General features: G+C 34.8%; 1 protein-coding gene across 1 annotated transcript in view; it reads left to right on the forward strand.

Moving 5' to 3' along the window:
• The window catches only part of LOC150094892 (small subunit processome component 20 homolog), a 468,852-nt gene that overhangs the window by 265,075 nt on the left and 182,070 nt on the right, over window positions 1-21,707 (forward strand). Inside the window, exons 31-34 of the mRNA XM_090410975.1 lie at window positions 9,252-9,410; window positions 11,237-11,374; window positions 17,064-17,341; window positions 19,964-20,124. Of these exons, the coding sequence (XP_090267101.1) occupies window positions 9,252-9,410; window positions 11,237-11,374; window positions 17,064-17,341; window positions 19,964-20,124 (736 nt within the window). The remainder of the gene's footprint in view (window positions 1-9,251; window positions 9,411-11,236; window positions 11,375-17,063; window positions 17,342-19,963; window positions 20,125-21,707) is intronic.

The raw sequence follows: 21,707 nt of genomic DNA on the forward strand, positions 1-21,707 counted from the left end.
CATAACATGTATATACAGTTCTTGCACAAACAAGTTTTCCTATATGTAGGAATTCCCCACTTTACATTCTGAATGTATTGTGTGAAAACATCTTAATTAAATATAATGAGTAATGAAAAAACTGTATCCCCTCTATGGACTTTCAAAATCTTCACTAATTTTTTTTTCATTACATTTGTGTTTACCATTTTTACTGGCAATATAACTACAAAGGATAAAAAATGTTTTTCAAAGATTTTAAAATAATAATATATTTAAAGAAATTTGCAGAATACACTGTCGGGAAAGAACTCAATGGACACCCCCATGAGCAAGGTGCATCATGCCATGTAACAAGTCGTGTTTGTAGCTAGCATAAATTGGAGAAATATGATTCTCCCAAGTCAGTGCAACTGTGTCTGGGTGAAATGGCTGCGAAAAGGGAACTAGCAGAGTTTAAAACAGGCATTGCGATAGGATGCCATGTTGCAGTCCTATCGGTTTGGCAAATTATTGGCAAATTGGATGATCCCATGTCAGCAATCCATGATACCATACTGACACAGAAGTGCAGGGAGTCAAAATGCAAGTGCTACCCGCAGTGGATGACTCACCATACTCGCCAGTCATGAAGGTAGGGTGCCGCTGACACATTGAATGCAGAGTTCCAGGCATCATCTGGAACACGAATCTTCACAAAAACATACAGATCCGAGGTACACAACATGGGTTTTCATGGTGGGACTTCAATATGCAAATCTCACATTATCCAAACCAACATGCAGCATCATCTTCAGTAGCACAAAGAGTATATGCGGTGGTATGTGGAATCTTGGAAAGCAGTTTTATGAAGTGACAAATGATGAGACACCCTCTACTGAGTAGATGGACAGGTGTGGGTGTAGCAGATGCCTGGTGAATGTCTCTTACTAGACTGCATAACGCCAACTATGAAATTTGGAGGTGGTAGTGTGTGTGTGTGTGTGTGTGTTTGTTGGTATGGTACTTTTTTCCATGGTTTGGACTTGGACCTCTGTTTGTGGTGCCATGAACATTGAACTCCAAGAGGTATCTGAATATGCTGGGCAATGAGTGCTTCCTACTTTATTGCATTTCTATGGAAATACCCATTGTCTCTTTCAGCAGACAGTGCACAGTGTCATAAGGCTGCTGCTGTAACTGCATGATTTGTGGACATGAACATCACTACACTTGACTAGCCTCCAGTCAAGTGTAATGATGTAATGATCTCAACCCTGTTACCCTATTGAGCATCTGTGGGATGAACTGGAGTGTTGGGTGAAATCGAAGGACATCTGCCCCACAACAGTCCAGATCCTTATTACATGCCTACAAGATGAATGGTCCAAAAATTCCCATTGATTGCTATTGTACGTTTGTGGAAAATATGCCCCAGCTGGGTCGTCGCCCGGTTAAACAAGGCCCTGTTGTTTTTGCCAGGGAACCAGGGCGAACATCGAAAAATCAGCTACTGGAACAAATCTGAAAACACACCCTAACACAACATCACCAGAGTTAAAGATTGGTACTATCAACATAAGAAGCCTGAAAGGCAAAGAAATGGAGCTAGCTGAGGAATTAGATAAGTACCAGATCGACATAATAGGGGTGACTGAAACAAAAAAGACAAAAACTGTTGAGATCTTTCTGAGCAATAAATGCAAAATGTTATATTTAGGCAATGACAATCAAGGAAAAGAAGGAGTAGCCATAGTATTCAACACAAAATACAAGGCTAATCTTCTTGAATGGTGGGCAGTCTCAAGTAGAGTAATGTGGCCAAATATGAGAATGGGGAACTGGACAATGAGACTTATTTGTGCCTATGGTCCCAAAGAAGGTTCTACTAAGGTAGAAGTGGAGGAAATTTTTGATGCTTTAGAAAAAGGAAAAGTTGGTCCTTGTTGGGGATCTAAATAGCAGAGTAGGAAATGATTGTGAGATATACAAAAATATTTTGGGAAAATTTGGAGAAAAGAGCAAAGCTAATAATAAAGGCAAATATCTGTTGGATTTCTGCTCAGGACATGGACTGGTTATCACTAACACCATCTTCCACCACATAAAAATGTGCACAAATTCACATGGAGAGAAGAAGCAAGAAATAAGAAAAGTCTCATTGATTATGTTATTGTTGATAGTGATGTTTTCTTCCTGGTACAGGACACCAGAGTGTACAGAGGATTTGAAATTGGAAGTGATCACTATTTAGTCTTGAGCAGGATAAAATTGAATTTCATATTGAAAAGAATAGCATGTAAGAAAGTTTTAAAGCGAATAAAAGTTGAGCAGCTCTCAGGTGTGAACTGTAGACTAAAATACACAAATATTATACAAGAAAAAATGAAAGAGTTTGAGAGCAGGAACCAAACCTTGGAGATTCTGTGGCACGCCCTAAAGAAAACGCTGATTGATTCGGCCAGAGAGGCATGTGGGGAGGTTGTGTGCAAGGATAGCAAAATTAGAACACCATTGTGGACACAGGAAGTTAAAGAGACAGTGAAGGAAAAGAAGAAAGCATATCAAAAGTTCCTGACAAATAAGTCAGCTGGTGCCCTTAGAGAATACAGAGACAAATGTTAGAAAGCTAAACAAAAGTAATGGGAAGACTTTGGCAAGAACATAGAAAATAAATATCAAGAAGGTGGCAAAATATTCTGGAGGTTGTTGAAGAAGCTTAGGAATGGAGGAAAGAGTGCTGTAAAAGGAGTTAGAGATGATAAAGGTGACATGAAAAACGGGAAAAGAGATTCTTGAAGTATGGAGTAATTACCTTGAAAAAATGCTAAATGAAACAAGCAGTGATGACAACACAGTGATAAATAAACACTGACCAGGCATGCAGTCGGGAATACATATCCATGTGGAAAGGCAGCAGGAGTAGATGATATTCAACCAGAAATGCTGTATGGTGGTATAAGAGTCTTGCAGTGGCTGCACTGCATAGTTCCGAATGCCTGGACAGAGGGACGAATTCCCGATGATTGGAGTAGTTCTCTCATTGTACCCATATATAAAAAGGGAAATAAAACTGAATGTGAGAATTACAGAGGTATATCCCTACTGAGTGTTCCTGGTAAGATATATACAAATATACTTGAGATACGGTTGAGAAGAATTGTGGAAGAAAAGCTTGGTGAAGAACAAGCTGGATTCAGGTCAAATAGAGGCTGTCAGGATCAGATCTTCACTTTACGACAAATAGTGGAGAAATCATGGCAATATAACAAAGATCTGTATTTAAGTTTTGTCGATTTGGAAAAGGCATATGACAAGGTGCCAAGAGAAAAGTTATTCAATATACTACAGTTATATGGTGTCAATGGGGCATTATATCAAGCAATACTTAGCCTTTATTTGAGTTGTAAGTCAGCAGTTAGAATTGAAGGAAGTATAGGAAGATGGTTTAATGTTAAATCTGGTGTGAGACAAGGATGTACATTATCCCCTCTGTTATTCATTATCTATATGGATCACATTATAAAGGAAAGTGGTATTAAACATGATATCAAAATTGGAGATGTTAATGTCAGCTCTTTGCTTTATGCAGACGATATTATAAAACTGTTGTAATAGATATGGTATGAAGGTCAGCCATAAAAAGACAAAGAATGAAAATAGGCAGAATCTTTGAAAGTGTCAACTGCATTGTGAACGGAGAACCTGTGGAACAAGTAAAACATTTCAGCTACTTTGGCACGATTTTTAGTGAAGATGGTAAATTAAATATGGAGATAGGCAACATAATCAATAAAGCTGGTGTAGTAGGAAGTCAATTGAATAAATTCATATGGAATAAGAAAGAAATTAGTCGTAACACTAAATTAGGTGTATACAAGACACTGTTCAAACCAGTTTTAACTTATGGATCTGAGAGCTGGGTCAGAAGTAAAACACTTCACCAAAGACTAGAGACCGCAGATATGAGAGTCCTGAGAAAGATTATAGGCGTGAACAGATGGCATCAATGGCAATATCATATTAAAAATGTGGATATTAGGAAAGAATTTGACATTGTCAGCATCCAGGAATGCATTAGCAGAGCTAATCTCAGGTGGTATGGTCACTTAAACAGAATGAGCGAGGAAAGATTAGCAGAACAAGTTTTCTCTGCCAGGTTGGCAGAAAAACGACCCAGAGGAAGACTAAGATGTAGGTGTATTGATACGGTACAAAGTGCCTTAGACAATAGAAATATAAGATCTGATAATGTTGGAGTCTTGACAAGTAACAGACTGATTTTGAGGAAAATTGTAGATAGGAAGTTAGTAATGATGTAAATTTTTCATGTAGTACTATCATATCCTGTACACCCATGGCAGGAAATTGATGATGATTGGATTGCTGCAATCATTCCAGTGAAATGAGGTCCTACATCTTATTGAGGTGGGTGTCATAGCTGTTTGTTCCTCACACTATGGTTTTCATTGACTTCTTTCCAAGCATTGTATTTGCACAAGGTACTTTGTACTGAATTTTTCTTTCTTTTTCTTTGTGCACATCTCTTAGTAACAGCTCATAGGTTTTTCTGTATTCCCGTGAAACTTACTGCAATCATGATTAGGGTCAATATTCATAAGTTGCTATTTTAAAGTTTCAGCTCAACACAGTGATTCAAATTTTTTTAAAATTATGTGTTCCTTCATTGATATTCTTCATATGCACATTCTTCATCAATGTTAATGAGATCACTATCACTCTATTCTTCTGGATGTCAGTTTAATTATTCCTGAACATTTACTGAATGGGCTACCGCATTCAGTCCAAAATTATGTGCAGTTTTTTTGCTTTCTTATCACCACACTCATGTCTTTTAATTAATTTAAATTTTTGACGGGAAAGCTTTTTACTTCTTTTTGTCATTAGCACTCACTATTTCACTCTTCCTTTTTTCCATAGTCAGTGTTAAACGATGTTTTTTAATATAAAAATTTTTATATAAAGTGGTAGACAATTAATTAACTCACAGTTATTTAATTGCAGCTTGCTTTATGATTATTAAATTTTTAAGGAATTTACAATGTATACTGGAATATTATTTAAAAGAAAATTTAATAAATACTTCCTACATTTCGCAATGTCACATTGCCATCTTCATGGGAACATACAAATATGGCACGTGCACACAAGCACTGCAAAAAACAAATGAGGCAGAGGATAAAAAACTACTATTGTTCCTAAAGTCCTAATGGTGCCCTCTAGCGGGCTATATTGGGTTGTCTTGGCCGTTGGGCTGATGTTCTCATGATGTAAGTCTCCCAAATTTGTTGAAAGGAAAGTGATTCATTGGAATTATGGGCATGGAGGAGACTATTAAGAATTCCATTGACTGCAAGAATAACCAATACAAAATGCCATCACCTTTGGAGGCAATGATCACTAAAAACAGAAGTTGATATACTTTGGACATGTTATGTGAGCTGATGAATCATTAGAAAAAGTAGTTATGTTGGGGAAGATCACAAAAGAGTTGCATGGGCAACATAAAAGAACTTATAATTGCTGAAAGAAAGGACAAGAGGCCAAGTGGGATGGAGAGTCTGTTCACAAGATCACCAAGAATCGAAAATGACTAGATGGCACATAACAACAAGACTGCTTGGTGCTACAATAAAACTTTGTTTTGCTTGGGTGTATGCAGAAGTGTCTTTGGGAGGGAAGTTTTGTTATGTAAATTTTTTTTTCATTTAAGTCGTCTTTAATTACACTAATTGTTGCTAAATATAGTATATGGACTCTAATTTTCTCTGTACGGTATTTAGTGATGTGATAATGCTCTACCTTGCCTAAATTTCAAACACAGTCCAAGAAGTTTCTCCACAGCAGCTTGAAGAAAATTTATTAAGTTTTTAACCCATGTTAAATAAATTACATCAATTTATTAAACCATGCTAATTTGAAAGTGTGTGTTTTTGAAACCATGTAAAATGAGGGATTCTTATTACACACACATTTATATTTTATATATACATGCTGCTGCTGCTGTGGATGAAGCTTCTGAAAATCACAAAAATGCAATTCACATTTCAAGTTATATACATATATAAAAAATATTTATTTGCTTTACATAAATCATTTTGTTTCTGTACTTAATGACTGTATTATAAACAAGTGTTACCACACATTTTCTGCAACTGAAAATTTGAAAGAGGATGTTGGGACAATGTATTTAGTTACCAGCCTATCTTCTAAATTATTCAGTATAGCAACTGTAAAACTTTTTTTTATTTTTTTTTGTTTCTCTTGAGCATGAAATGTTGTAAATCTATGGTACTTCAGTACCATGGACAGGCTAAGGAATTTTTTTAATCATTGATTGTTGTTATTATTATTTTTGTTTTTATTTATTTTTATATAAGCTGAAAATTGCTCTAGAGACCAAACACGAAACGTTTAAAAACCACTCTGAGCCTTTAATAAGTGGGTGGAGGTCTTACACCAGATGTTGAAATTCATCCCTTACCTAAAGACAACCATAAACGTCCATGCCCATGGCAGGATTTGAATGAGCAGCCTGTTAGATGGCAGGTTCGTTAACCACGGGCCAACTAAGTCCTATATACACACCCTCTGTCCAAAAAGAAACCGAACTTTTTGATAGAAAACACAGGCCAATTATAATTTTTCAAATAATTTATTTCAATCAATATACTCTCCCTCAGCTTCGATACAGCGTTTGGCACAGTCAATTAATTTGTTAAATGATTTTTTTATGTTGGTTTTTGGGATACTGTTGAGGGTCGTGGTTACTGCCACTTGAACGTTTTCAATGGTGTCGTATCGCTTTTCTTTCATTAGCAAATGAAGTCGTGGGAAGAGAAAGAAGTCACAGGGTGCTAAATCAGGTGAATACGGCAAGTGATCCAACACACAAACTTGGTTTTTGCTCAAAAACTGTCTCACAATGTTTGAATGATGAGATGGTGCATTATCGTGCAAAAGTGAGCAGCTGCCTGCATCATGATATTCATGCCATACGGACAAATTCTTGCTATCAATTGCTTCAAAACTTCAAGATAAAGCTCACCATTGACTTTGCTAGGCAGAACGAATTGTGGATAATGCCCTTGTAATCATAGAAACAAATCAGCATTGTCTTTACTTTTGACTTCTCTAAGTGACTTTTTTTTGGATGCCCTTCTTCTGGTGGTCTCCACTCAGCACTCTGGTGCTTTGTTTCGGGCTCATACTCAAAACACCCCATTTCCTCACCAGTAATGATCGTTTCAAGGAAGTTTAAGTTCTTACGAGCGGTTTTAATGAGGTCCTTGCAGTGTTCGATTCAATACATTTTTTGGTCGTCGGTCAACTTGTGGAGAGCAAATCGCGAATTCAATTTACGAATGTCAAACTCTCAGTCAAAATGTTGTGCACAATTGATTTTGGAATCCCAATTCATCTTCAATCAATCTCACGGACAATTTCAGGTTTTCTTTGATGAAATCACACACTTTTTGGATGTTAACTTCTCTCAGTCCAGTTTTCGGAACGCCCGGCTTTTCATCATCCTCGAGTGTCTCACAACCACTTTGAAATTGCTTAAACCACTCGTAAACTTGAGTATGGAATAAGCATTCATCACCATATGCTTTTTGAAGCATTTGATGTGTTTTGGTAAGATTGATTGAAGATGAATTGGGATTCCAATTCATCTTCAATCAATTTATGAAGTTTAACACAAAAGTCAATCACAGCTCTCTGTTTGAAACTCATTTTCCAACCATTTGTCAAAACACACAGCCATTCTTGGCACTATAACTCGGTTTCTAATGAAACAAATGTCATATACAGTTGACACAACAGTTTCTTTTTTGCATTTTTGGTCACATATCTTCTGGTCTAGCTGTCTTTTCACATTTCCGGTTTCTGATGGACTTCTCTACCTTAAGGATTTATATGTAGTCCTTGTTGCCTTCTTAAATATTTTCTGCCATAGTTTTGAAGCTTACTGATAGGCCCAGAATATTTTATCACATTTATGATATTTGTTTTCCATATTCTTAACAAAGTCTTTGCATAACTTTGGTTAAGTAGCTTTTACACATATCTTAGCTCTGTTACATTTTTCTCTATATTCTCTTAGGACATCAGAAGACTTGCTAAGAACTTTTGATAGGAACTCTTCATTTTCAGGACTGTTTCTTTTATCCCTTGCATCCACCCTGGAGTTCTGTTTTGCTCTCCTTGCAAACAACTTCACTATATGCTGCCTCCCTAGGTGAATTTGCCACTGATACTTCAATATTTGCTTCTATGAGTTTGTATAGTCTAAGAGCTGTTCAACTTTAATTCTGTTTAAAACTTACTTTTCTTTTCAGTATGATATTCGTTTTTATCCTGCTTAAAACTATGTGATGACCACTTTTGGTTTCAAAACCTCTGTATATACTCTTATATCGTGAATCAATGGATATCACTCTCAATGATAACATAGTCAATGACTTTTCTTTTGCCTTCTCTCTTTGAGAATTTGTGCACATTTTTTGTTTGGCCTGAACAGAAATCTGCAGGCACATACCGTTATTATTAGCTTTACTCTTGCCTCCAGATTTTCCCTGAACATTTCTATATTTTTGAGATTTATTTCTTGCTTTGCTGTTTAGATTTCCAAAAAGGACCAACTTGTTTTTGTTTGCTTTATTATTATTATTATTAGTCACCTCCAGGGAGTCCAAAGACTTATCGAGGGAGGGCATCCACTCTACAACTGTCTCCACCACTCACAGCCCACCAACTGACCGCAACTACACCAATGCCACCTATCGCCGACCACCACCAGTAGTATTCCCACAGACAATCTCACACACACACACACACACACACACACATCCATGCCCATGGCGGGATTCGAACCCGCAGCCTTTTGGCTGGAGAACAGATACGCTAACCACTCAGCCAGTGGCTGGCTATGTAAGTTGCCATCACTGATGACTCAAAAAAAGATGCACATTAGAAGTCATTTTGATCCCCTTTTATCCTGCATCTTGAAAGCAAGCTTTGAGAATACATTCTGTGTTTAGATATTTTATTACAGGCTATAGTCTTGTATGGAAACTTTATTTTAGTTTTACTGTCCATTAATTCTCTACTTCCAAAAACACTCAAATATTAATTATACATATTGCTTCTTGAAATTCATATAACATGTAAATTTATTTTTAAAACAGCATAAGGCGTTTATAGTTAATTCTTATCCGTTCAAATGATTTGATTAAAATTTTTTTAAATTTTTGTTTATTTTATTTTTGCAGATTGATGACATTTCTTTGCGTGACAGTGCTTCATATCTGCTGCAGCAGTTAACCATTAAATTTGCAGAGTTCATGGTGAAACAGAAATCAGCATATCAGTTAATAGTATCTGAAACTCTGATGAATGAAATCCAGAAAGGCCTCAGAAATAAAACAGAGGTATAGTGTTTTTTATTTAAAAAAATTAAATAAAACTAGATCTGGCCTTCTGAATGTATAGCATAGAACCAAGTATAGTATACTAGTACTATTAATGTAAAAAATATATTATGTCAAGAAGGGGGAGGGGATGTTAATATTGAATTTGAATACCTGTAAATTAAATTTTTTAGAAAATGCAAATGAAAGGTAACTGTTTCCAAGAAATAGAAGGAATGCCTGAATAAAATAGTTCTGAATGGATATGGAGACTCAAGATTTAATATGCCAGTAACCCCTCATTTGGAGGGAACTCAACCCATCCTAGATGGATGAGAAGGATAAGGATAGGATAGTACCGTCATAGTATTTTGTATATCTTTTGTGGATATATATCAGGAAATTATAAGGAAAAAGATTTATCCTTCCAGAAACTTAACCTTCTCCTCCCTCCACATACAATACACAAAAAAAGAAATACAAATTAGTCAATGGTTATATGCAGTTAACAGACAAAAAGATACTTTGCCTCATCCTGATGTCTTTGGCTGTTTTGGTATTAACTTTAACCAAATAATCTATTCTAATCTAGCTATTTGAGTGTAAGCACTCATTGCTTCCTCCAATCGTGATCTATGAGAGGCACAAAAGTGGAGCAGCATAAACCAAGTCATACCTAGTTACATAGTTGTGTTCATTGCTAACCTGGAGTTCATAGGTCTGAATGTCTTTTATAGCTTTTGCGCAGCATCAGAATATGTGTTAATTTACAACTTTGCACCAGATTTGACCTTAAGGCCATTTGGTAGTGCACATCAGAAGTTTCTGAATTAGATTATTCTCATTTCCTAAAAAGAATTAATCTCATCTTCCTTGGTTTCTCAAAATCCATCAAGTTTAAAACACTCCGTAAATTCTAGCAATAAGTTTTAATAATGGCAAACCGTGATCAGACTATTAAATAATCTTTTTACGTGAGTTTTTCCGTTATTAATTTTGTATTTAAAATACTCATTGGTGCCGTGCCTTGTCATAGATCAAATAGCCACAAAAGATAACATATGCTGAACAGATACATATTCGAAGTGTATAAAAAAAAAGTTACATAGATAGAGATTAGAGACTCCGTAGCTAGTTAGTATAGACAAAACCTTTTGATTGGAAAGACCTGGGTTCAATTCTCATCCATGACAATGAACCTTTATCTGGTCTCTTTCAACTAACGGTGAGTTAGCTGGTCTCATATGGAGGTGGAGGGTTTTCATCCCCTCAAAACAGGCAAACCAGCCTTGTGAACACACATCTACAGTCATAAAATACTCAGTGGGCAAGGAAAGCAATGGGAAACCACCTTGTTCCATAATCACTTCCCTGGTTAAGTAGCATACTGCTACCCTACCAACCAATAGGTTGATAAGGACTACACACCAGCACCAGATAAAGATTAGTGTTGTAATATATTGTACTCTGTAGTATTTATTATCTGCTGGGTTATTTTTGATTGGGGGATACTTAGTATATCCCCCAGTTGTGGAGGATACACTAAGTATCTTATATACTTGGGATTGTGGTGCTCTCCACTTATTTCTTCTTTCTTGTTCACTTGATTGATAGATTAATAAACTCAACCAAAAAAAATTTTTTTCTTCATCATTGGATAAACTTGCATTATAAATAAAAATAAACAAATAAACAGCTGTGACAAATCAATAGTTATTTATTTTTAATCACTATTAGTAGTTATATATCACAAAAGGAATGATAATGCCAAAATAAACTGTTCTTGGAATTATTTCATAATGACCAAGTAGTATTTATAGCTTTTGTTAGTAATTATGTTTTTTTAGGTTATACGACATGAATTCCTATCAATTCTGTCATCACTGTTGCACAATTGTGGAAATCATCCTCAGCTTAGTGCATTGGCTCAATTATGTGAGGATGACAAAGAAACTGATTTTTGGGAAAACATTAAACATATACAGGTGAGTTACAAAAAATACTGCATAAAAAATCAAACTTCTTCTTATATCTGTTGATTTTTTTTAAAAAAAAAATACTAATTCTGTATTAAGATTAGTAATTATTTCTTAAAAAATGTTTGTTAAGATGCTGATGCACATCCATGCACTAATGACAGATGCCATGTTTCTTCTTCCATTTTATCGAGTTTTGTGCATTCTCTACTCCACATATATCAATAATATCTTATGATCTCATCTTACTATTGGCCATCCCATTCCATTGTTCTCTTTGTCCATCTGTTAGACATTTTTATCATGTGGCCTACCCATTTTTTTTTTTTTTTTCATGATCATGAAGTGACTTGAAAAAGTTCCATGTTTGGTCTCTAGAATGAGTTTCCAGACTATGTAAGAAATAAAGTTTTTAAAAGAAATTGCAAAAAATATATAAAATTGATGAAAATGGAAAGAAAAAAATCTTTAGTTCATCCGTGGTACAAATGCACTCTAGGTTTACTAATAACTTTTTGTGGGTGAAAACCACATTAAAATATATATTTCTATATATATATTCTGCCGGCCTGGTTAGTCGAGTTTATGATTGTCTTCCACCTTCATACATTCATTCATCCAAATATAAATACACTCTCCCAAGATGGACTGGGTCACCATGGGAGGAGTTGATCCAATCCTCTTGCAATAGGAGAGGCCTTCACCCTGTAGTGGGTAGAAAACAGGCTGATCATCATCATATATATTCATATTCTAATTTACCTTACATATACTAATATATATATATATGTAAGGTAAATCCATTTTATGTTATTTACAAATTATCATGTCTTACATTCCTATGCATCACATTATATTCAATTTAAGGTTTGTAAATGATCTAAGTGGAGAATGATGTTCAGAAACATGCTTGTTTTCTTAGTTATGGAAATTTATTGTATTATTTATTGTGGTCTATTGCTTTATGGAAGAATGATTTTGTCTGGTATTCCATCCTTTAGAAGTTCTTCTTTTAAATATTCTGTATACAATTCTGCTTTGCTTTATATGCAAAGGATCCTCTCCATTTTTCATTATTTCTGTCGTAGCATTTTTTCATTTTTGTAAATGCACTTCTGGCAGAAAGAGATTTCATTAACTTTTTCTCGGGTGTTGTTCTCCGTGTCCACACAATTCTTTGCAGGCAGTTAATCACAGGAAAATTCTTCACGAGAAAATTGAAATAATATTTTAATGATACATGTATTAAAATCAAGTGCAAAACAACAAATATTTTAGAAAATATAGTTTCTTTCTGTATTATTTATTTAATCAGGTTTTAATCATTTTTGTTCTGTATAAAATGAATTTATTTTGTATTTAACTGATTGGTGAGTTTCTCTAATTTCTGTTTTTTTAAAACGGACTCTGTAGATTAGATATTAATCTTTTACAATTTTTTTTTAATTCTCTTGTGAGAATTAATTAACTATGTAGTTGTAGAGTGAGTATGTTTACCACTTGCCAACTATTCCAAATATTTAGTAACAATTCTTACTACAGATATTTCTGATTATGGTTTATTTTCAAACTGTTATCAAGATAATTCATATGTATTTCACTTTGGAAGCATGTACCTGTACATTTTTTCCAGTCAAGAAGGCAAATATTATCAGATACCAATTTGAAACCGTCTTTGTTTCATAAAATACTAATATTGGGAAATAAGGTGAAGATTATGAGAGTTTATTTTTCACTTGGTTAGACTGTACTAAGTTTAGTTTAATCCTTTATCCAAGTGTGAGCAAACAAAGTTTGTGCCTGAAAGTATCTTCAGGACTGGAGTAAGGTAGTACAACACCAGGCAACTCATTGCAAAGATGGAGAAAGCTCTCATCACTCCTATCTCAGTGACTATACTGCTATTTTCCCATAATGCAAAGCACATCTCCTTGCGGATATGTGTAATGCTATGCATTGAGACAAGGGCCACTACCCATACCGGTTTCGATCTTTATTGAGGTCTCGTCGGTGGGAGCCAGGCCCAGTAGTGGAGACACCAAGGCAGAAGCAATGAGAGGTCTTCCCAACCTATAGGTTGGGATGACAACCTTATTATTAAATTATTCCGGATTCAGAGAAAGACGTTGAGAGTTTATTTTTCACTTGGTTAGACTATAATAAGTTTAGTTTAATCCTTTATCCAAGTGTGAGCAAACAAAGTTTGCGCCTGAAAGTATCTTCAGGACTGGAAGGTAGTACAACACCGGGAAACTCGTTGCAAAGGTAGAGACCCCAGTCCTGAAGATACTTTCAGCCTCAAATTTTGTTTGCTCACACTTGGATAAAGGATTAAACTAAACTTATTATAGTCTAACCAAGTGAAAAATAAACTCTCAATGTCTTTCTCTGAATCCGGAATAATTTAATAATAAGGTTGTACACCCTTTGGCAACTCCTATAGGTTGGGATGACTTCTCATTGCTTCTGCCTTGGTGTCTCCACTACTGGGCCTGGCTCCCACTGACGAGACCTCAATAAAGGTCGAACCTGGTCTGGGTAGTGGCCCTTGCCTTAATGCATAGCAAAGCACATCTCCTTGCAGATATGTGTAATTGCATTATGGGAGATACTGAAATAGGAGTGATGAGAGCTTTCTCCACCTTTGCAATGAGTTGCCCAGTGTTGTACTACCTTACCCCAGTCCTGAAGATACTTTCAGGCACAAACTTCGTTTGCTCACACTTGGATAAAGGATTAAACTAAACTTATTAGAAGGTGAAGATTAGTATTTCATTTGCAGATGGGAATTTTGTCGCAAGCTGATTTGGAAGGATTACATCATAGAAGGATTAATGTAATATCACTGTTATTTTCTTTAATATAATTACTCAGAGATAACTGGTAATTAGTTTACGGAATTAACAACGCATATAAAGTATATTAATTAAAGGTAACTTTAATGAATAACTTCTATATTTCGGCAACGCCACATTGCCATCTTCAGGAACATAAAGATATGGTATGTGCACGCAGGCACTAACACAAAGCAAATGAGGAAGAAAGCAAGAAACTAATATTGTTCCTAAAGTTCTAATGGTGCCATCTTGTGGGCTAATTACTCAGAGGTGCACATATAGACTTACACAATCCCTGTAAAACAATAATTGTCTTCAGAATATCTTTTCTATGCATAAAAAAAGTGTGTTAATTCCAAAATAAACAGGTATCTTATAATTGAAAGAAAAATTTAAAAATAAAATCACACATGTGATTGTCTTAAGTGCATAGAAATATAGTGATTAGTTACAAAAATAAATAAAATTCTTAAAAATGGCACCCTTACTCCCTAAACACTTTTGTAAAATATTAATATCCCATCTACAGAGTGTGTAGTATCTGAGTAAGAAAAAAAAAATAATTTCACTTTATATAGAATAAAAATATTATTTAAAAAAGTTAAATAAAATCTGATGAAATAAATAATACAGAAAGAAACTTTTATTTTCTAAAATATGTCATGTTTCATCATCATCAAATTCCTGCCATGTACCCTCAAGGGGTGTACAGGATATGATAGTACTACATGAAAAATTACATCATTACTAACTTCCTATCTACAATTTTCCTCCAAATTAGTCTGTTACTTGTCAAGACTCCAACATTATCAGATCTTATATTTCTATCGTCTAAGGCACTTTGTATCGTATCAATCCACCTATATCTTGGTCTTCCTCTGGGTCGTTTTGCTGCCAACCTGGCAGAGAACACTTGTTTTGCTAATCTTTTCTCTCCCATTCTGTTTAAGAATGGGCGAGGAAAGATGTTACGAAAAAACATGTTATGTCATGTTTTGCATTTGTTTTTCATAAATGTGCATCATTATGATATTATTTATGTTTTCTTACAAAGAATTTTCCATGAATCACTCTCTGTTTTATTTCCTGTATTTGCTCTATATATTCTTGATAACACTTAGTTATTATCTCTTAACATTTTTATTGTTTTTGTAATCAGTATTCCACTATCATTTTTGATGGGTATCATATAAGAATTATTTTATTTATTTATTTTATTTTATTATTTTTTTTAAATTACTGGATAAATTTTCAAAATCAAAAGTCAGATAAGGCCTTTTAACCCTATCTAGCTTTTTTTGGAGACAGAGTGGGCAGTTCAATCTCCACCAGTAGCCAACCAGAAATAGCTGGCCCAAGACTATCACTAATTATAAGCAGCAACTGATGAAGAGACTGGCAAATAAGTGCCAGGGTATGTCTGAAATAGTATGAATTCTATGGTCAATTGTCTTCAGTCTATGGGGTGAAAAACCCAAGTTTCTTGGGGGGGGGGAACTCATTTGCCCATGCCAGAGATCAACTAACTCGGGAACCAGTCAAAGAAAGGCTTAGAAAGAGTTCCTCCAGTCTGCGACTACATGCGAACTTAAATTTTCTTGAAATTCTTCTTTTTTGGTTTCTAATATTTCTAAAATGTTTCTAGTTTTATTAGATTTTGCCTTTCAGTTAAATGCAAACCATGCAAATGCAAATAAAGCAACATAGCAAACCTTAAATGTTTGCTATGTTGCTTTAAACTAATCTGTCATTTTTATGTATGTCTTCTACAATATATGGTTTGTCTATTCATAATCTATTTCATTTTTATTTCCACTTGGGCATCTCTAGCTTAAATTTTTTAGAAATTAAAAAAAAGGACATAAGTTTTAGATTCATTTCTTATGCAAATTTTGCTAGCATTTCTTCCCTTGCATTTCTAATGTTTATTATTATTATTATTATTATTATGTGACACCTCCAGGGAGTCCAAAGACTCATCGAGGGAGAGTGTGCCAACAGCATCGAACGATTGGTCCCGTTCCAATTATTAACCGCGCTCAAGCTTGCTGAGCCATTAGTAGCAGAGGCTCTACCAATTGATCAACCTTTGCTGGCATATCATTAGTTTCTGCAGTTGATTCATTTGGGTTTTCTCTTTACCTACTTTCGCATTAAAATCCCATATCAAAATATTAAACTAATTGTTAGCATTTGTCTTGAAGTTGATGTATTTGGTCATAGTATTACTTTTGGTTATAAACAAGTTCCAAATTTTCATCAGTGTACTACTTATTGGTAGGAAGATAAAACTTGGAACTACCTTTAATATATATCTTTTATTCAGTCTTATGATTTGACGATTCTTTCTGATATGAATTTTTACATCTTATAACGTTTTTTTAAAAACAAAAATCAGTTCCATGTTTGGTTTCATCTGGTTTTCCAATTTTTATTAATAAATGTCCATTTCTTTGATTGTAGATTATATTTCCTTTGCATCTATTCACTTATTCCAATTTTATCCCATCTAATACCCTTTGATCTCTTTAGCCAAGTGTAATAATATTTTTTCTCCACATTATAAGTGCTATGTATGGAATTGTACATTTCTTCTTATTTAACGTACCCAAATGGAAATGTCTTTAGCAAAACTCATTCTGAAATCTATAATCTAATAACTTAAATACTTGATAATACTGGAAGAATGAATGAATGTGCGGGTGAATTTTTTTAATCTCTGCTTCTAAATAGTATCATTAAATAATGTTAAAAGTTACAAAGAAATATCAATATACTTAGAAATCTTATCTAAATCTTAGATTGCTATGATTTCTTAATTTTCACAGTAAATCATGATTTTTATTTTGCCATCTTTGCAGCTCCACCGTAGAGCTAGAGCTTTGATGCGATTAGTTCGAAGATTGAATTCTGGTGATATTGTTATTCAATCACATACACTGGTGACTTATATTATGCCTATAGCCACATCCTTCATATTTGATTCTGCATACAGCAAACAGACCCACCTTATTGATACAGCAATTGATCTTATAGGAGCCATTTGTCATCATCTTCCTTGGCAACGTTATGAAACAGTACTCCGATATTATCTGAGTTTGCTAGTGCGTAACAAAGAAAATCATAAGACTATAGTGAAGTATGTTTTATATCCTTTTTTTTTTCATATTATATCAAAATGTATTTATAGCAGATTATTATCGAAATCAAATTTTGTAAATCTGTTTCTGTTTTTAAGGGAAGAATTTTATTTAAAAAAAATTTTTTTTTTTAAAAAAACTTATCAGTAACCACTCTCTGAAATTATGAAATAGATTGATTTCAGAAATTATGAACAAAGATGATTAGACATCAAACATAAATATAATATAGATCAGTCTGTATAATTAATTAACTTTAATTATATGCATATATATTGTAAAATTTTGCTTTTTTATTGGTGTTATTATTATTATATAGGTATCTTCATGGAATCAGAAGACTTACACTAAACCCTTATACGTGCAATACTTATTATACCTCCCTTTAAACTTATTTGCTGTCAAGACACTCACAACTAATTCACCACTCTCAAAACAAAAAAAAATGTACTCTGCAGACCCTTACACAATTTCTGGGGGTGATCACTAGTATTCTCTCTATTTGTCATCACCCCTGGTGATGACAAATAGAGAAATTTCCTTTGTATCTATCTTATAGAACCCTTTTAATAACTTATCATACTTCTGTCATGTCCTTTGCTGCCTATCAACTAAACTTTGCAACCTACACACCTTCATCTTATCCTCATAGGGAGCATTTCACAGACCAGTCAGCAGTTTGGCTACTTCTCTGGATTCTCTTCACCACCTCCTGATCCCCAAGAAACCCAGGTGACTAAATATATGCACATAGTCAAGATGTAGCTGGATCATAGCCTTATAAGAAGGAATAATAACTTTACTCTTTACCTCTAATGGGAATGGATAGGAAGCTGGTTGCATGGAGAGATGCAACTGTCAGAGAGAGAGAGAGACACCAGATAAAATGAGGGTGACTAGTGGAATACCACAGAGTTCTGTACTAGGACCACTACTCTTTATCAATGATATAGGGAAAGATTTAAGGGAGGATATTCAGTTATTTGCTGATGGTTCAAACTGGGGAGAGCAATAGTTGATAAAGGCAATTTAGATATCATGCAGGATGATTTAAATAAATTGGCATTGTGGACAAAAAAGAATGATTGTCAATTTAATGTTGCAATATGCCCTCTGAACTTCCACCGTTATCCCCAGGTCCCTAGCCTCATCAATTTCCTGCAATCCAATGCCCTCAATATGATACAGCACATGCAACATTTTCACCCCAAAGTGCACATCCGTACATTTTGCAACATTAAATTGACAATCATTCTTTTTTGTCCACAATGCCAATTTATTTAAATCATCCTGCAGGATATCTAAATTGCCTTTATCAACTATTACTCTCCCCAGTTTTGAATCATCAGCAAATAACTGAATATCCTCCCTTAAATCTTTCCCTATAACATTGATAAAGAGTAGTGGTCCTAGTACAGAACTCTGTGGTATTCCACTAGTCACCCTCATTTTCTCTGGTGTCTCTCTCTCTCACAGTTGTCTCTCTCTCCATGCAACCAGCTTCCTATCCATTCCCATTTGCTTCAACTTTTGTAATAATTTTCCATGAGGTATTCTATCAAATGCTTTTGTAAAGTTTAGCAGTATCATGGCCATTTTCCCTCATCTGCTTCTGCTGTCACTCTATTATAAAATGTGAGTAAATTACTAAGGCAGGACTATCTTTTACAAAGCCATGCTGCCTACCATAGAGTAGTTTTACATGATTTTAGATATATGAAGTGTGATAATTTAATTCCTGGAATGCACCTGTAAAAAAAAAAAAAAAAAAAAAAAAATGACGGTGTTGCCATTTTGGGAAACAGGCCTAGAACTCTTTTTCCAGAATACTCTTCATTTCCTTCATCACATTATGCTGGATATCAGTGATGTCAGAAAATCTTTGTCCTTTTAACTTAGTCTTTAATTTTGGAAACAGCCAGAAATCAGGGAGCTAAGTCGGGTGAATAAGAAGGATGACCTAATTCAGTAATCGATTTTTTGGCCAGAACCCGCTGCTGCTTCTGTTTGTCCATCAAGATCCGAGGCACAAACTTCGCAGAAATCTTTTGGATACCTAATTCTTCAGTTAAAATTACCTAACCATTTCTCGATTCATTTGCAACTCATCAGCAATTAATCGCACTCTCTTCACATTTGCTTCCATCATTTTTGTTTTTGGCTGCCCATTTCTGGGGTCTTCGTTCACATCTCACAAAAATACTTTTTCGGAGCATCCACACCACATGCCACTTTCAACAGCTCCGTTTCAGTAGCAGTTTTGCCAATTTTCACAAAAATTTGATGTTAACATACGCTGATCCAAATTTCGATCACACATTTTTATACCGAAATTTACACTCAGATTGCTATTGTTTTTGCAATAGCCAACTAGTAAATGGCTCTATCAGCTTGAGATTTATGCATGCATCAGTTAAAAGATGTATGACATGATTAGTCGTGTGACTCCAACCAAATCACTATGCAGATTACACTATGCGACTGTTCTGGGAATTAAATTGTCACACACACTTGTAAATGCAATGAATAAATGTTGATCCTTTGTCTTATGATGTGTATTGAAAAAAATGTTTACTAAATATATTTTATTAGCCATTCCTTATTTTACATTTGTTTTCCAGGGTGATTGTGGCAATTCTGAATGTCTTCCACTTTGATTTATCAAAGTCTCAGGTAAAGGAATCAAATCTGAAAGCTCCTCCATCTAAAAAGAAAAGGGAGAATGGAAATGCTGCTGAGAAACAGAAAGTAGATGCAATTAATGCACAACATTTTAACTTAGGTAAATGAAGATTATCTGCTTTTATTTTGTTTTGCTCATTTTATGTCTTTTCTCTGAATAAGTGTATCTTAAGCAAACTTCAACCATGGTGGGTAGGAGGAGAAGTAGATTAATCGGATATTTTTCTTGTACTGTTGGAGGTTGTCCTTTGGAAATGTGGGAGAGGCAGTTCCACAGAATTGAGGTGGAAGGAATAAAAGATGATTGGGAGTACAGGTAGTACAGTGAGTATGCAGTTCAACTGTAAAGGGATGTTGAGCAACTGTTGCTCAAGACACTTATTACAGGTGATCTTGGAAGCTGACAATGCTGTTGTCAGCTTCCAAGACTGGTATAAGCGATATGATTGTGCCAGGAAAGGTTTGGAGTAAGAGTCAGTCTGAGGGGAGAGAGAGAGAGAGAGAGAGATTTAGTCTTGATTGTTGAGCTGAGCATTGATTAAAAATAAGTGGAGAAAAAGATCTGAGGTCTTTTTTGTGAGAAAACAAGCAAAACCATCTTTTAGAGACATTGAGTTTGACTAGATTGCTTTCATCCCAATCAAGAATACTGTGGAGATCAGTGTTCAGGACACTTATTACAGATGATCTTGAAACTTAAGATGTTTGAGCATTGCAAGGCTTGTCACATGAATAAGATGAGTGGAGTATGCTGTCATCAACAAAATTATGAATAGGATTTGCAGTCGGTGTGAGCAGGTCATTTATATAATTCAGGAAGAATGTGGGTGAAATGATAGAGCCCTGAGGGACACCAGCATCAACAGGAGAGAGAACACCATCTACTATTATTCATAGGGATCGATCGATCTGAGAGAAAACTAGCAATCCAGTCACACAAGGATGTAAGCAGTCTCAGTGATAGTTACATGTTGAGAAGCCCCTGATGGCAGACCTTATCAAAAGCTTGGATATGTTAAGAACAGTGGCATGGATTTCTCCAAAATTTTCCATGACATAGGCCAGATCTCCTATAAAGCTAAATTAGCAAAATCCATACTGGTGGTCATTAGATAGCAAGTGTTGAAGTTAATTGTTGATAATGTTCTCCATTATTTTAGACAAAATTGATGTGAGAGTAATTGGCTAATAGCTTGATGGTAAACATTTATCTCTTTTTTTTGGGGAACTGGATGTATATGGGCTTTCTTCTCTGCTGTAGGGTGGATGCCAGAGGACATACAAAAATAAGAAAAGTCTTATTGACTATGTTATTAATAAAAATGAATATCATATTGAAAAATAAATAAATGTGTGTGTGGATGGAAAAGTCAAAAAATAATTAAAGTCAAGATGATTTCATAGTTGAACTGTAGACTCAAATACACAAATATTACTGAAGTAAAAAAAAAGAAATAAAACAGTATGAGAATCACACTATTCCAGGTTGTCAAGGTCAGATTTTTCACTTCTTTGAGAAAACAATTAAAAAGTAATAAGAATATGGGAATACTCACAGAGCTATGGAAGCTCTAGCCTCCATAGCTCTGTGAGTATTATAGGCAAGACCTGAGTTCAGATCTTGTCTAGAATCCTATAATTAAAAATAAAACAGCTCATTAAAGATTACAAATCCTGAGGAAA

This window comes from Typopeltis vanoorti, chromosome 21 (genome assembly GCF_054136105.1).
Source record: "Typopeltis vanoorti isolate ZY-2024b chromosome 21, IOZ_Tvanoo_1.0, whole genome shotgun sequence".
In the NCBI taxonomy this organism is placed as follows: Eukaryota; Metazoa; Arthropoda; class Arachnida; order Uropygi; family Thelyphonidae; genus Typopeltis; species Typopeltis vanoorti.